This window comes from Choloepus didactylus, chromosome 5 (genome assembly GCF_015220235.1).
Source record: "Choloepus didactylus isolate mChoDid1 chromosome 5, mChoDid1.pri, whole genome shotgun sequence".
NCBI lineage: Eukaryota > Metazoa > Chordata > Mammalia > Pilosa > Megalonychidae > Choloepus > Choloepus didactylus.
The window spans coordinates 10,036,698-10,052,315 of record NC_051311.1 but is presented as its reverse complement, the minus strand read 5'-3'; the positions used below and the strand labels follow the sequence as shown (position 1 = coordinate 10,052,315).

General features: G+C 44.7%; 2 protein-coding genes across 8 annotated transcripts in view; one reads left to right on the top strand and one right to left on the bottom strand.

Moving 5' to 3' along the window:
- The window catches only part of LOC119535544 (ankyrin repeat domain-containing protein 26-like), a 961,331-nt gene that overhangs the window by 757,911 nt on the left and 187,802 nt on the right, over positions 1-15,618 (top strand). The gene's annotated exons all lie outside the window — the stretch shown is intronic.
- LOC119535549 (amyloid beta precursor protein binding family B member 1 interacting protein) overlaps positions 1-15,618 on the bottom strand; it is a 113,357-nt gene that overhangs the window by 32,399 nt on the left and 65,340 nt on the right. For all 3 annotated transcript variants that reach the window (XM_037837903.1, XM_037837904.1, XM_037837905.1), the window contains 3 exons: positions 14,705-14,782; positions 8,958-9,117; positions 7,748-7,869 (listed from right to left, as the gene is read on the bottom strand). In XM_037837903.1, the coding sequence (XP_037693831.1) occupies positions 7,748-7,869; positions 8,958-9,117; positions 14,705-14,782 (360 nt within the window). The remainder of the gene's footprint in view (positions 1-7,747; positions 7,870-8,957; positions 9,118-14,704; positions 14,783-15,618) is intronic.

Genomic DNA, 15,618 nt, shown 5'->3' with positions numbered 1-15,618 from the left:
CGAGTCCTCAGCCCTCTCTTGGTGGCAGACAAAGCCGCTGGCCTTTTGTTTTTGGGGCTACGAGTCAGCGTAACTGGGAAGATGAAGCCCTTCCAGGACAGCTGACTTCCATTTGAGCATCTGACACTCGTTTAGGACGGGCAGGCCACCCTGCAACTGGAATTGAGGAAAAGACATTTTCTAATGACTATAAGGCTGGGAAAGTCAGCTGCTTTTTAAAATAAAGTTATTTTTACTAGGATGGAAACTCCAAACCCCTTTACCCAGAAGAGGCAGCACTGCCCGGGCTAGAGGGGGCCCTGTTCTGGCCCACGCCCTATAGGGTCCCTGCTCTGTGCTTCATGCAGCTGCCCCCCAGAACTGCCCCTCAGGAGCCCTGGACCCCCACTTTCCAGTCCACACTTCCCTGCACCCAGGACCTGGGAATCCCCTGCCCAAACGGTCCTGAGATGCTCCCCTGCCTCCATCCTGTGTTTGCAGAGGAGGTCAGGGGGTTAAGGAACCTGCAGGCCCACTGGGACCCTCATGGGACAGGACAGGGCTGGGGGGACGAGGCTCCACCAGGGCAGCTCCAAGACACCACCTTCTGGCCCGGACTCAAAGGAGTCCACGAATACTGAACTCAGCCTGGCTTTCCAGGTCACCACGAGGGCGTCTTTGGCAATGCTGGTGCCTGGAACACTCTCTGGGTAACGTATTAGCTTGATTTTTCACTTTAGAATTCTCGGTGTGGGAGTCGTCAATTGTAGGCTGACTCCCGGCCCAGCCACCGTGAGGCGCCTCGTCCCTGCGGATCCCACGTTGCCCCCATGGGCCTTATTCCCTCTCTGCAAGTCCCAGGCCTGATTTAATGCAAACACACCCATGGATTTCCAGAAGCTCTGACTCCCGAGATGGTGCCTCATTTTCTAGGGGTGGCTCTTGACCTGTGGGATGTTTGAAGCCCAGTGCAGGTGTCTCAAGCACGGACTCCAGAATGGCCAGAGTGCATACCCCACCCCACCTTCTCCTCCTGGATCTTCCTGTCCCTTCCACACCCTTCAAATTCTATCAAGTCTGCAACCCATGAAGTAGGGGATGTGTATAGTCCCACACCCCACTGGTCCTGCCTGGCTCGGGTAGCCTGAGAGGCTGGACTCATGTCCCTGCTCTTGCCTCCGAGGTCACACAGCCGAGTGTCCCCGCTGGGAGCGCCCGGTCAGGTCATGGCCACTACCCAGTGACCGCTGCCACCCCCCATCTCCAGCCCGTTCTCCACGCTGAAGCCCATTATAGGAAATAATGATAATAATAACACTAATGATAATAATGATTGTTACCGACGGTTGTGAAGTGCTTACCACATGCCCACAATTACACATCCTGTAATTCTCACAACACACTTTAAAAATAATCTCCATTTTTCAGAAATGGAAGTAGAGACTTAGTGAGAACAACCATCTGCTCAAGGTCACGCAGCCAGGAGGTGGTGGAGCAGGTTCAGACCCCATCTGTCTACGTCGGGGCGCTCACTGTCCCCGCCACAGGGCGCTGCTTTCCAGCGAAGAGCAAGCTTTTGAAAATGCAAATCTGAACAGAAAACTCCACCTTTTAAAATCCTTTGATGACTTCCCAACATTGCAAAGATCTAACTCAAAACCCTGGGTGTGGCCTGGCAGGTCCCGTTTCTGGGGCGCTCCCCGCCAGCCTCCCTGGGCCTCCTGCCGCTCCCTGACCTTCTTGCACTGGCTGGACCCTGGGCCTGGAAAGTTCTGGGCCCCTGGCTTGGGGCTCCCCACTCCTCCCTCTCTCCTAGCCTCAGCTCCTTCGGCTGACGGCCGACACCCCAGTTCCTCAGAGATCCACGTGGCGGCTGGTGCCTGTCGGATGCCTTCCCTGCCTGGCAGGAAATCCAGGGACCGGCCCTTACCGGCTGGTGAGGGGAACCATGACACAAACCCGTTTCACAGTCGTAGTGACCGCTTCAGACGCACGGGACCTTTCACAGTGGGGCGTCTCAGCCTCCTAAGCCTGGGGTCCTTGACCTGTGCCCCCGCAAGGGCACGTGAGTGAAGACCCTCCGTTGGCTTGGACGTAACTCCCACAGCCTCCGCGTCCACAGCGCTCCTTTCTGAGACTGATGGCCTGAGAACGTGCTGCTCTCACACAACTGCCCTCTTCCTCCAGTATCCTACATTGCACATGGCCCCAGGCTGTACAGCACAAAAAGAGAAATACAGGTGTTGGCAGAGTGAGGGGTCAATGACTTGACAGCAAATCCTTTTGGGAGTAAAGTGGTTTCTAACTCTTTGCTTTCAACACAATGGAAGAGGCCCTGATGGTGTCAGCCCAGAGAGTTTAAAAACCATCACTGATCCCTCGGTGTGTGTGCTGGTTTGAATGTATTATGTCCCCCAGAAAAGGCCATATTCTTTGATGTAATTGTGTGTGGGCAGATGTATCAATGTTGATTAGATTGTAATTCTTTGAGTGTTTCCGTGGAGAGGCGCCCCACCCAACTGTGGGTGATGACTCTGATTGGATAATTTCCATGGAGGTGTGACCCCACCCATTCAGGGTGGGTCTAATTAAATCACTGGAGCCACATAAATGAGCTGACAAACAGAAGGAACTCAGCGCAGCTGAGAGTGACATTTTGAAGAGGAGCTACAGCCAAGGACACTATGAAGAATGCCCAGGAGAGAGGAGCTGCAGATGAAAGACAATTTGAAGACAGCCGTCGAAAGTAGACTCTTGCTCCGGAGAAGCTAAGAGAGGACAAATGCCCCAAGAGCAAATGAGAGTGACATTTTTGAGGAACTGTAGCTAGAGAAGAACATCCTGGGAGAAAGCCATTGTGAAGCCAGAACTTTGGAGCAGACATCAGCCACGTGCCTTCCCAGCTAACAGAGGTTTTCCGGACACCACTGGCCATCCTCCAGTGAAGGTACCTGATTGCTGATGACATACCTTGGACACTTTATGGCCTTAAGATTGTAATTGTGCAACCAAATACACCCCCTTTATAAAAGCCAATCCATTTCTGGTGTTTTGCTTCCCAGCCGCATTAGCAAACTAGAACAGCACGTAACGTTCAAGGAGTTCAAAGAACGGAGTGACCTTACTCTCTCAAAGCTCCTTCTCTTCACACCCACCTACTTGTGTGAGCAGATTTCTCCATAAAATTACTCATCACCTGTGAAGACGAAAAACGGGAATGCAATTGATGCTGAACATCCATCCCTTGACCCTGGAAATATTCCAGGGAAAAAAGACCCCATCTACTTATCACATTAAGAGATGCTTTTCCAATAAATAGTTACATTTTATGCTTAACATAAAAATTTATAGGGCTGTTTTTCTTTTGACCAATACGTAATTTTTACCAATTTCTTTTGTACCAATTTACCCAAAGGCTCTACTGCTACTCCCTGCCTCAGCCCTACTGCTCCACGGTCCAGCTGGACTCATCATTTGCCTTCCTGTAAACCCCCATCCCTCCTTCTCCTTGGACTTAGCCTGTGCCGTCTGTCTACAATGCTTGCCTGCTACTCTCCTCTCCACTTGGCTAATTCTGCTGGTTTGCAGGTGAGTGCTTGGCCATCGCTTTCCCTGAGTAAACGTCTCTGGCTCCTCTGAGATCAGGGGTTGGTGTCATGTTCCCAGAGGCCCTGGAACATCATCATTCTCAGATTGGATTTTGATTCTCCTTTTCCCTTCCTTTCCCTCACATCCTGTCTTCTCTTACTCTTAATATGTTGCCTCTTCTCTCCTTACAACCTCCTCCCTACTTCATTTGGACCATATCTCATTGCTCTATATTGAAAACAGCAATTTCTTAAAATGTTCTTCTGAATCCCATTCCTTAATTTTATAGACATGTTGTCCTTATCATTTTTCAGACGTGTTTTCCCTCCAGGTCCTGCAGTATTTTGTCATAAATACTATGTTGGTTTTCCTCTTTACTCATCTTCCATCTAAGCAAGATTGTTCTACAGTTGGCATTTGTCAATAGGCAAAATAAATGGTTTTCCCCTAGGTCCATTCTCTGTGCATGTGTGTGTGTGTAGAGGATTTTTTTTTCTTTCCTCAAGGAATGGCTGGGTGGGAAGTGGACTGCCTGTCTCCTGATTTCATTTCTGCTGAGCTGACATCTTCCTCACACTCACCTGCCTGATCTCGGGTACTATAAATTAATGCCATAACTGAGAAACTAAAATGTCCAGCAAGCACCATTACCAAGGCTTTCTGGTCTGTCAAATTTTGTGCATTGGGACTTCATCTCAAGAATGCACCATGACATACTCTCCATCCTCCACCTCTTCCATTTTAAACCTGGAAGTTCAGCTTTAATTAATTTTGCATGTCTTTTCTGCCAGCTGGATTATAAATTCACAGAGGCCAAAGATTATGTTACTCTTAGTATCTTCTATAGATAGCACAAAGTCATGCATGTAATGGATGCTTCCTAAGTGTTTGCTAAAGCCAAGCAAATATTTGTTGGAATGAATTCCATTAAAGCTTCCTCATACAAGTCAACAATGGAAAGACGTTCAATATTTCAAAAACTTCCATGGAAATTCTACCGATGACATTGTCCAGAATCTCAGCATTTTCCCTTTATTATTTCTGGCTTAATCCAGATCTTGATGCACAGCCAGTTCCCAGCTAACTCTCCAGATACTTCCGAGGCAGTGCCATGGTTTGCACACAGGCACGCAGGAGAAATGGGTATGTGTGCCTAGTAAAAGACACATACAAGGATGTTCCCAACAGCATTACTTGTTTATGCCCCAAACTGAAAGCAAGTCAAATGTCCATCACAGTACAATGGATAAACATATTTTGGTGTAGTCACACAACAGAGTGGGCACTGGACCCAGAGATCAAGCCTGCAGACTCACAAACGTAAGCCCGAGTGGCCAGGGGGAGCAAGGGTTCAGTTATGCTCCACCTCATTCTGGGATTCCTTGCCCCACCTCAGCTTTGTTAGTTACATTTTAAAAAGAATTGACAGCCCAAATGAAATACAGGATGTATCTGGATTTTTAAATTAATTGGTTGAGGAAAAAAAATCGAAGACAATTAAACAAAAGAATTTCCAGGTTGTATTTGCCTAAAAACTCCCTCAGGAAGCATTCTTCTCTAGGACTTTTTACTCTTTTGGTATAAACTTTGCATAAAAAACCAAACAGATGAGATCTGTTTTCTAAAAACTATCAAACAGTCTCAGCATCGAGCTTTCTTTCAGGTATTTCAAAACTACTAAGTCATGACATCCGTGGGAAAATGTCACAGTGACATGCTGAGGTCCTGTTCACACAGAAACCCGAGCTGGAGAGAGTTAGATGATTCAGCTAAGCACTGAGAAAATGGAAATACTTCAAATCAGACACCTCAAAAGCACAGCCACCTCAATGTTGGTCTTTCAGTTTAACTGGAGATAGGAAAATCTACTTACTCAGTTTTTAAGAACATATTATTGCCTTCTATGATGGAGTAACTTGCAGCAGCCCAAAGCTCCACAAAAACAGCTAGCAAAACCAGATTAAAGCAAAACAAACAAACAAAAACAAAAACAAAAACAAAATCTGTGCAAAGGCCTTGGGGAACTGCTGAGGCAATGGGGACTCATGGGGTCCAGATCCAAGACAGCAAGGAGCTATAAGGAGGGTCCGGACATCCTGAGAGCCAGTTTCTCCTTAGAATAGTTGTCGGTTGTTGGCCTGAGGCGAGAGGCTGAGAATCAGGGCAGAGGACTCGGACAGGCACTTCACAAAAGGATCCATTCAAATGGGTGAAAATACTTGAAAAGGTGTTCATATCACTGGCGTTGGAAAAATTCAGCTTAAAACCAGAAGGAGATACCCCAGAGTGACTAAAACAGAAATAGAAAACAAAATGCAACACCAAGTGCTCGCGAGGATCTGGAACAGCAGGAGCTCTCCGACAATCCTAATTTCCTACCTGGGTGGGGGTGGGGGTGGATCATAGAACGGAACTAGAAAATTGCTTGGCTGTATCTACTGAAGCTAAACGTGTGCACAACCTATGACCTACAATTGCACTCCTAGGTCTGTATGCAACCGAAACGCCTACAAATGCTCAACAAAAGACGAGCAACAATGCTCCCAACAGCTAAAGCTGCAAACTAGGAACAAGTCAAATGTCCATCAACAAAACAACAGACACATATATTTTAGTGTAGTCACACAATGGAATCCTAAATGGCAATGAAAGAGAATAAACTACTGCCAGATGCAACAACATGAATGAGAGTTAAGTGAAATAAAGCTAAACACAGGAGAGTACTATGATGTGATTCCATTTTAGGTAAGGGTCAAAAATAGGAAAAAACTAGGGCGAAAGAGGTCGGATAGTGATTGGCATTGGAATGGGGTGCAAGGGCTGGAAGGGGCAGGGTAGGAGGAAGGGAGCAGTGTCCCTGTTCTGTGCCTTGGTGTGTGTGGGAGTTGCATGTGTGTGCTCACTTTGTAACAATTTACAGTATGATCTATGCCACGATTCATCAGACGCTGCAGCTGTCCACTGATCCCATCTCCCCTTCCTCCTTCAGTTAGACAGCAGTAGATCCAGGCTGCACAACTCCTGGGCACCGTTTCTATGGATGCAACATGAAAGGCGCCTCCTGGCTTTGTGCAAAGTGGTAGCCCTGAATCTAATTCCCCAGGGTTAGCCGCACATAGGGTTGTTCAGATGGACACTGCGTTCCTCTGCTTCTCCGTGTCACCCTGTAAGGACGTTCTGGCCTGTGAGGGGTTAGCAGAAGTAAAAGTGCCATTTCAGTGTCATCCAGTGAGAAGCCTGGTTGTGCACTCTCGTGGCTCTTTCCTCCTTCCCCCTGGACTGGGAGACGGCCAGGCAGAGAAGCTGCCTTGGACCCAGGAACGAAGGTAGCAGAAGCATTCTACCAGATCTCCCATCTGTGCCTGGCCTGATATGTGCGAGACGAATATTCTTTTAGGGGGTCTGTTTGTTACAGCAGCTTAGATGTCAACCTAACTAACACAAGTACTGAAGATGGTATTGAAGATAGTGGATTGAAGACTTGGCTCTTTCATTGTTCGGCCTCTAGTGATATGGGACTTGGGGTTGTTTGTTTGTTTGTTTGTTTTTAAATCTGCAAAATGGAAAGGCATCTGGATGACTTCTTCCATTCTTTGACTTTCTTAAAAACACTTAATGAGCCTCGTGCATTTACAGCTGGCTGGAGGGGGGCGGTGTGAAAAGGCTGAGACTTCTCAGTGGCATCTTCTTACACACAACTTGGAGGAAATGTTTTCAAATACGAAGAACAATGCTTTACACTGCGTAGATTGTTTATAAAATTAAATCACAATAAACTGCACATTTTCCAGGTGGTCCCTTTAGTTACCCCAGCATCAGTGAGAACCGAATACAAAAAAACAAAGAGAAGAACATCATTAAAATATGAAGCATCAAGAACCAACAGTGCCTCAAGGCATATTGGATTCATGGGGCCAAAGAGAAATAATGAGAGGACGGTTAGAGCACAGATAGATGGGTTCTGGATTCTGAAGGAAAAGAAACAAATGGATTATTTTCTTTCTGAATCCTTCAAAGACCTCTTGGGTTACACACGGCTTAAGAATCGAGTTTGTATTTATTTGAAACGAAAACATCTGTGATATTTCATGAGAGAATGAACGGCATTGTTAGTATACATGTGACATTTAAAAAAACCCTCCATACTTCACATGATTTAGCAATATACCAGTTCTCTTACCTGGGGGTTTTTAAATACAGCATATTTTTCCTCTTTCTCCAAAAATAGTATTTTATTTTCTGTGTCTCTTGTCCAGTCTGATAAGACTTCAACAACGTTTTCATGGTCTTCAAAAATCCTCTCTGATGATACAAGAAAAGGCATTCTTTCAGACCCAAGATATCAGGGTTTCCAACTGAGAAACAAGCTATTATCTAGTTAAACACAATACTGCACACTTTTCATCAGTCTTTAAACATTCGTAATTTTTACATGTTGTCACATGCTAACACCCCCAGTATGTTTGTTCTTCAGTGTCAGATCTTCAACTCCTTTTTCACGAAGAACAGGGTGGCAGAACGTACAGTATAGTGATGGTGGTCACGAGCACTTTTTTCTTAATAGCATTTTTGACTTTAAAGTGTCCTAGGTGGAGGCAAACATCCTATGTAAGGAGGTCAGTTAAGGCGAAGTGAACTTACACAACTTTGAGTGAAATTGTGAGATCCAGGATGAATACAGTAAAATACCGCTTCTGAAAACTCTAAAAACAGCCTATGACTACCTGAACCAAACTGAAGCCTCAGGGAAGGTTTTTATTTCTCTATTTGACTCACAGAGCAAGAAAACTTCAAGGGGCTTTTTTAGTATAGACCCTTTTCCTCCAGAAAAAAAAAAAAATTCACTGAAAGTTTCCAGAACAGGTAATTCTGCATTCCCCCAAACTCCTGGGAAGCAGTTTTTGTGTGCATGGACTTAAGAATGAGAAATAGTAGAGTTCTTTCTTTAATTTCTTTCCTTTTTCAACTCTACCAACTTCTGCCGAGTGTCCTGCGCTCCTTGGGGCAGAGCCTTCCAACTAGAGAGAGTGTCAGGCCTGAGGGAGAGGGTGGCAGGGATGTCAGGAAGCCAACTCTCAAGAGACGCTAGATGACAGATATTCAGGCCCTCACCTTACCAAGCATATGGGAAGAAGTAACATCCCATCAACCTTCTTTCCCCGTGGAGCTACTAGAGCAACGACTTACTATCATGCCCGTTGTCCCCAAGCTCTGGCCCCGGCTGCCATCTGAGTGTCTTCACCACAAAACAAGGAAGAGGCGAGCACTGAATCTGACCTAAAGGAAGTCGTGAGAGCCTTGGGCCAGAGTCTTCTGGATAACAGACCAAAGCCCAGCACCAAGCAAACCCGCAGACTCTGGCAGCCTCTGTTTTCAGGGATGGGACTCACCAATTTGTAGTTCCGGGTATATCTCATAAAGACACCAGTCCACGTTGCAGTCACAGTGAGTCTTCTCAAAAAGGTTGTCTAGAACGTCGCGGGCCAGCTGCCGCTCGTCCACCATCAAAGACTTGGTGCTGTTGTCGTTCATGTGCACCTTGACCACCAGCTGGGGACAGAGCCACAGAGCAGCCATTTACATTTCAGCAATCAGAGGAGGGTACTAGGATGGAAGTTTCAAAGCTGGGGCTGTTTCTGTGTCTTTCAGTAAGAAAGTGTCCTGTGAACTCACTCATATGCCCAGCACCGTTTTGGGTGCTAGAACATTACAGGGGTGGAGGAAAAAAAATTCACAAACAGAAGAACAAACCATAAACAAAGCCCTTCCCCAGCCTTCAGAGATTTTGCATTGAGGCCAATAGAAAACAAAAGAACAGAACCCAAGGAGTGTTGGTTTCCCGCTTTCCCGACATCTTCCCAGTTATTTGTTCTGGTTCCAACCTGGAGCCTAGCAGCCTTTCTCCATGGAAAGAGATCCTCGAATCTTTATAATAAATTCTTCTCTTTTGCTTAGCTGGAGTTGCGTCCTGCTTCATTCAACTCAAAAGTTATAAGACCAAGTTGGTTAATCAATAATTGTCAGAAGCTTCCCAACGTGCAGAGAAGCAGTGTCGCACAGGGGCCTTTCTGAGAGGAGGTGAGTTACAGCAGAACACGTCTGAGAGGTGGATGATATGAAATAACTGTGGACTGTGAACCAAGCTGATTAAGGAGGAGGCAGGTAAATGACTGATCTAATTTACTTTTTATTCCATTAAAAAAATTCTACTGAATTGAATTCACACTCAAATTGGAAGTCAACTCATTCCAAATCTGGAGGATTTGGTGGGAGCAGAATTTATTTATCTACAAAAAAAAAGACATAGGCTATCGTGGCTTTTTCCAGCAACTTGTCAAAGTTGTAAAAACATCTGGTCCCCAAGACAGACCATGATTCTAATACAACATAACAAAATCAATTCATCAAATAGTGCACCTTGGGTTTGGATTTTTTCTTTGACACCTGTTTATTTGTAGCCTATATTTAACCACAGTAACTGTTATATATATCAGTGCTAAGGGCCACTAATGGTGCTATATGCCCAGATTCAAAATGGAACAGTGGAAATGCATCCATTAAGCCCCAATTTATTAAACACATATGTTTAAGGGAAGATTTTCCCACAACTCCTTCTGTGAAGATCTGAGGTCTTGTGGTTATTTTTCCCAAGATCACTGGTCCTACCTCCCCACATGATTAAGCCTCATCGATGAAGTGGGAATGAGCTCTAGGCATCAACTTCAATCTAAATTTGACAGCCACACAAGAAGGATGAACTCAAAAGATGGCAGTGCCATCTTTCCCTTTCCAAATGACTGCCATCCTTCCTCTACCTGCGTCAACTGCTTTGTGCAAACTACTGTGTGCACAACCCTCAAAGAATCCCTGGGAGCACTGTCCACAAGAGAACCACCTGATACTCTTCCTTTAATCTCTATTCTCACTCAGAAAGAGAAGCGTGAGATGCTAAAAACCAGTTCTGACTATTCTTCTGCTTGCCTAGGGTCAGTCGTGGTTATTTTCGAATGCGACTTGCATTATTAAAAAATAATCAGGTGGACTGGACAGGAGAGAGAAGTCCTAACATCAGTAATGCTCCCCTCTTCCCCAAGCCTTCAGGTGAGGCTGTGGGCGGTTGGGTAGCTGCCATCCACCCCATCCCATCTGTGATGGTTAGGTTCTTGTGTCAACTTGGCCAGATGATGGTGTCCAGATGTCTGGTCAAGCAAGCAATGGCCTAATCGTTACTGCAAGGACGTTTGTGGCTGGTTAATAAACCAGAAGGCTGGTTTATTAAATCATCAGTTGATTGACTGCACCTATAATTGATTACATCAATGAAGGGCATATCTTCCACAATGAGAGAATTCAATCAGCTGGATTTAATCTAATCACAGCTGAAGACTATTAAGGGAGAGCGAGGAAGGACCTTCATTTCTTCGGCTAGCCAGCGAAGCGTTTCCTAAGGAGTTCATCGAACACCTTCATCAGAGTTTCTGGTTCACTTCCTGCCCTATGGAATTTGGACTCGTGCATCTTCACAGTTGCCTGAGACACTTTTATAAGATCTTATATTTATAGATATCTCTTGTTGGTTCTGTTTCCCTAGAGAACCCTAACTAATACACCATCCCTACCTAGGCTGACCTTAACATCGTTTCATTTGGAGAATGAAGACTGTGGCTCCTGCAGACGGTCACGCAGAGCTGCTAACAGCCACGGAAAGGAGAGTGGTGATGGGACTCTGGGTGAGGTGCAGTCAACAACCGTTGAGCTGAAACTCTTTTTAATGCCTCCCCTTCGCAACACAGGCAGAACCTGAGTGAAAACGTGGGCACCAGGCAGTAAAAGTGAACCTTCTCCTCCTCCGAGGACCACCCACATTAGGCCCTTCCTCCAGCTTGTGCGAAGAATAATTTTTTCCTTGAAAACGTGCAGCCCGGCAACCTGTAGGCGGATAGCTGCTATTTCCCATGTCTGTCTCTTGATGTATTTAAAATGATAGGCCCCAGGTCCACAGTGTCCAAGCACAAGCATCTGAACTTGGAAATCAGACACGGCGGGTTGCAGGGAGAAACAAAGACCTTTCTAAAATAGCGGTCTTCGTTATGATTTATTTTCTGTGGAAGACATACCTGCTGCTCTTTGCTGAGAGTTATTGCAATAGATCAACTACATATCCTAAGAAACATGACCAACATTAGGGTTTTGAAAGCTTAATCTTCTGGATAGAAAACAATGAATGACGTTTGACCGCATTTCATTCCTGCTAAGGAATTCTTAAGAAAATAAAAAGATGTGTTGGTGTTTTCTTTTGTGTTTATAGGGACAGAAAAAGCTAGATCACATAATTTAACAATGATGTGAAAGTTTTTTTTTTAAATATGTAATCCACATGTACTTATGAATGTCCATTATTATAATTAACCCCAGAGAAGACTGGTGACTTTTAGAAAGAAGAAAACATATTTACTATTCTTCACAGCTCCCATCACATTTGCAAGTTGCAGAGTAACGCGAAGCCAGCACACACTGTCAAGTGATTTAGCAAGCTGAGTGCTTCTCCTATCTACATCTTGTGAGATGGGGTAAAAATGATTAAAAAAGCAAAATATTCGCTGTTCTAATCCACTACAGTAAAGGTTTTATAATTTTTATAATTTCTCCTTTTTCTTTTGCAAGTTGTTAAACACAAGAATATCCTAGTTCTAAATCCTTAGTAATACTTTTTGCTTCTACAATAAGGGAATTTTTTTTTGTGCGTCACAGAGCTCCAAAACAAACAAGCAAAATGAATGAATGAGTCTGATTATGTTTTCAGTTCCAAAAGTTTTGTGCCACAAGCTGTGTGCATCATTTGTAATCCAAAATGATGTTGGGGACCCACAAAATACCTGAGGGCAAAGTATTTCATGTAGACTTGAGTTCCATCCTTTAAAAACATGTTCTAGCTCCTGTATGCGTACATTTCAGTTATTTTCTTAAGGTATGCATGTGCCTCAGTTTTTTCTGAATGTTTTGTGCCACAGATGGGCTTTTGTTTTAAGAAATACAGTTGACGGGTCTGGATCAGAAAAAAATACACAACTTGGCTTCGTAATTTTCTTTCCTCTCCCACTGATCAGAGTGGCTTCTGTTTTACATCTTCTTTGTCAAGTCAAGGCAGGTTGTGCTTTACGCTTTGTTTTATAGCTTATTTACATGAATTTATGTGAAAGTTCTCTCACTTTTGGATACAAGGCAGGAAGTAGCTGCTATACTCTCCCTCATTCTCTTAATCGCCAGTTGAAGCAAACAAACTGAATTCTGCTAATTGTTCCTTATATAAATTTTTAAATCTAAGAACCAACTTCTCTTTTCATTTTCTCCTCTGAAAAAGTATACAATCTGGCCCTTATTTTGAAAACTATCCAGTGGCTGGAACAGCCTAACACAATTATGATTTTTGTATTTACTCCTGTGTGCTGTTTTCTCATCTCCAGACGTACAGTCGTCGACTCCGTGCGGCCTCCCCTCACTGCCATCCTTTTGTAACCAGTTCAACACGGAGTTGTCTGGATTCCATTGTGTAACAGAGGGTGACAGATCAGGTCACCCTGCTTTGCCCCCTTCACCCATCACCCCATTTCCCACACAGCAGCTGGGTGATCTTTAAGAAGCATGTTTTAGTCTGACACTTCCCTACTGGAAACCCTGCGATGACGTCCCACTGCACTCAGGGTACAGACCTGGGGACACTCCACAGCCCCTCCAAGCCCTCCTTTTGGCCTCTTTCTCTGTTTGACCAACCAGCAGCTCCAGAGCCCTTTCTTTTCTTCCACCTTGCCGAGCTCATCTGGCCTCAGCGTGTTAGCACCGACTGTACCCTCTGCTTAGAACACTCCCCACCACGCCCACACGTGATGGCTTCTTTCCAACAAATGCCAAACGTCTGCCAAAGGCTGCCTCCTCAGACACGCCTCCTCCAAGGTGTTTCTTAACAGCACAATACATGCATTCCTGGAAAACCTTGTGCTCTGCAAAGATGCACAAGAAAATGACAGGCTAGCGGGAAACAGAGTTGGGGTAGATTGCTCCAAACCTACGCCACCTTGGAACCACCAAAGGCCACAACTGATAAATCAGGGATAACTTGGACATCTCAGGCTGGAGGTTTAGGGGATGTTCAAAATGCACAGAGGCAACCGCACAAACGGTGGGACGCCGAGCTCTGGCCCAAGCAAGGCAGGCCCAGCAGGCAGCGTCACCAGCTAGGCCAAGCCCCAGAGGGCGTCTCTCCCGGAGTGAGCCTACGTGTAGACGCTTATTTCTTAAAACAAGCTGGAAAGGCTCCTGCCTGTGCAGCAGCCCAGCCAAGGACCTTTTCCTTTCTTGTTGAAGGTTATAATTCTATTCCCGCTATTTCAGTTCCTATGGAAAGTCATGCCTAAACCAACAAAAAATTATGTATAAGCCAACCAAACGCCCGTGTTTATACTAACGAAGATCCCCTATGTGGGAACCCAGGGTTGGGGCCTCTCCCCCTTAAGAATATGAAACCAACAACAAGCAGTAGCTTGCACGGTCTGGACAATAGATATTAATTTTCCCACCTCCCTCAGCAGGGAACATGCAGATGGCCCTTCACCCTCTGTGATATATTAACCAGAATTTTCCAAGGTCTGCCAGATCCCAGAACCAAGACTGTTATCCTACTTCAAAGTATCGTACGCTCCCTTCCTTGTATGTATTAATCTGTGTGTCACAAGGCCCCCTTTACCTCATTCCCAGTGGAATGCCTTTGTCCCGGGCCCCTGCACTTGGCCCTGTAGAGAATCCTTAGGAGTGAAGTGCTTTTTGGAATCTCCAGACCACCGCCTTCGTAAGTCTCAATAAACTCTGCGTCTCAGTCTGTCCCTGTGTGCTCTTTGGTCTCAGAGCTGTGCTGACTTCCCCCCCTAAGGCCTTGGGAACAGGTTGAAACATCCCATACATCAATCACAAGTAAGTTAATGGATGTTACAGAAAGAACAACTATATAATGTTATCTTCATCCTTAAAGTTTTCTAAATTCCAACTATTTCAAAAGTATCCCTCAAAATTTTTATTTTTTAATCTTTACATATTCTTGAATGTTATTAATTTAGCTTCCCCTGCAAAAATAACTCATAGTTACCTTCTTAACCTTCGCCTCCTTCAGTTTCTCCAAGGCCAGCTTAATTTTATCAGCCTTGGCTTGTGCTTCTTCTTCTTCCTGTAAAACGACAAGATATTCCACACGGTCCATGAAATAACACCATCACTAATGTCTCGGTTATTATATCTTAACAAAAGGCTGTATCGAGAGGCACCATATTTCACACAATCGAATTTTAGAATTTAAATGGATTATAATAAAAATCTTCAGCCCCAAGATAGAGAAGGCGGTCACCCTTTATATCTTAGGATTAGGAACTTCAAGACGAAATGAGGACTTTAATGATACTTCACATACTTAGACCACAAAAATCTCTGCTTGGCTTACAAACTGGGATTCTCACTGAAGGAATCTGTGCATCGATCTCAAGGAATCTGAGAACTCCCTGAAATTACATGCATTCTTTTGGATCAGTTTGTGTTTTCTGGGATTCCTAGTTTTTATTAGATTCTTAGAGGCATCCTTTGCTAGGCAGAAGTAAAGCTTAGGCTAAAACAGAGAAGTCACTAAAAAAGCAACGACAGACACACATGAGCAGGAAGGGAAGAGCGAAAATTTTCATAAATCAAAGCCTCAGATTTCTGCACATTAATATTCTGAGAATGGGATTGTTAAGGCTCGCCCATCTAACTATTCATATGATCAGGAGATGAACTGTTTTGCTTAATGTTCTAATCACTTGAAAGAAGACATCTATCTTCTTACCCAGTGCCACATTTAGCAAAATTCAACTCAATTCCATTCAGCAAAGATGTGATGAATGCCTTCTATTCTTCAGGTACTGGGCTGGTGGTTCTCAAAGCTTTTTGAGCCACAAACCCCTTTAGGAATATACTGAAAGCTAAGAAGTCCACAAAAATCCACACACGCATTCAACTTTGGTGTACTCTCAG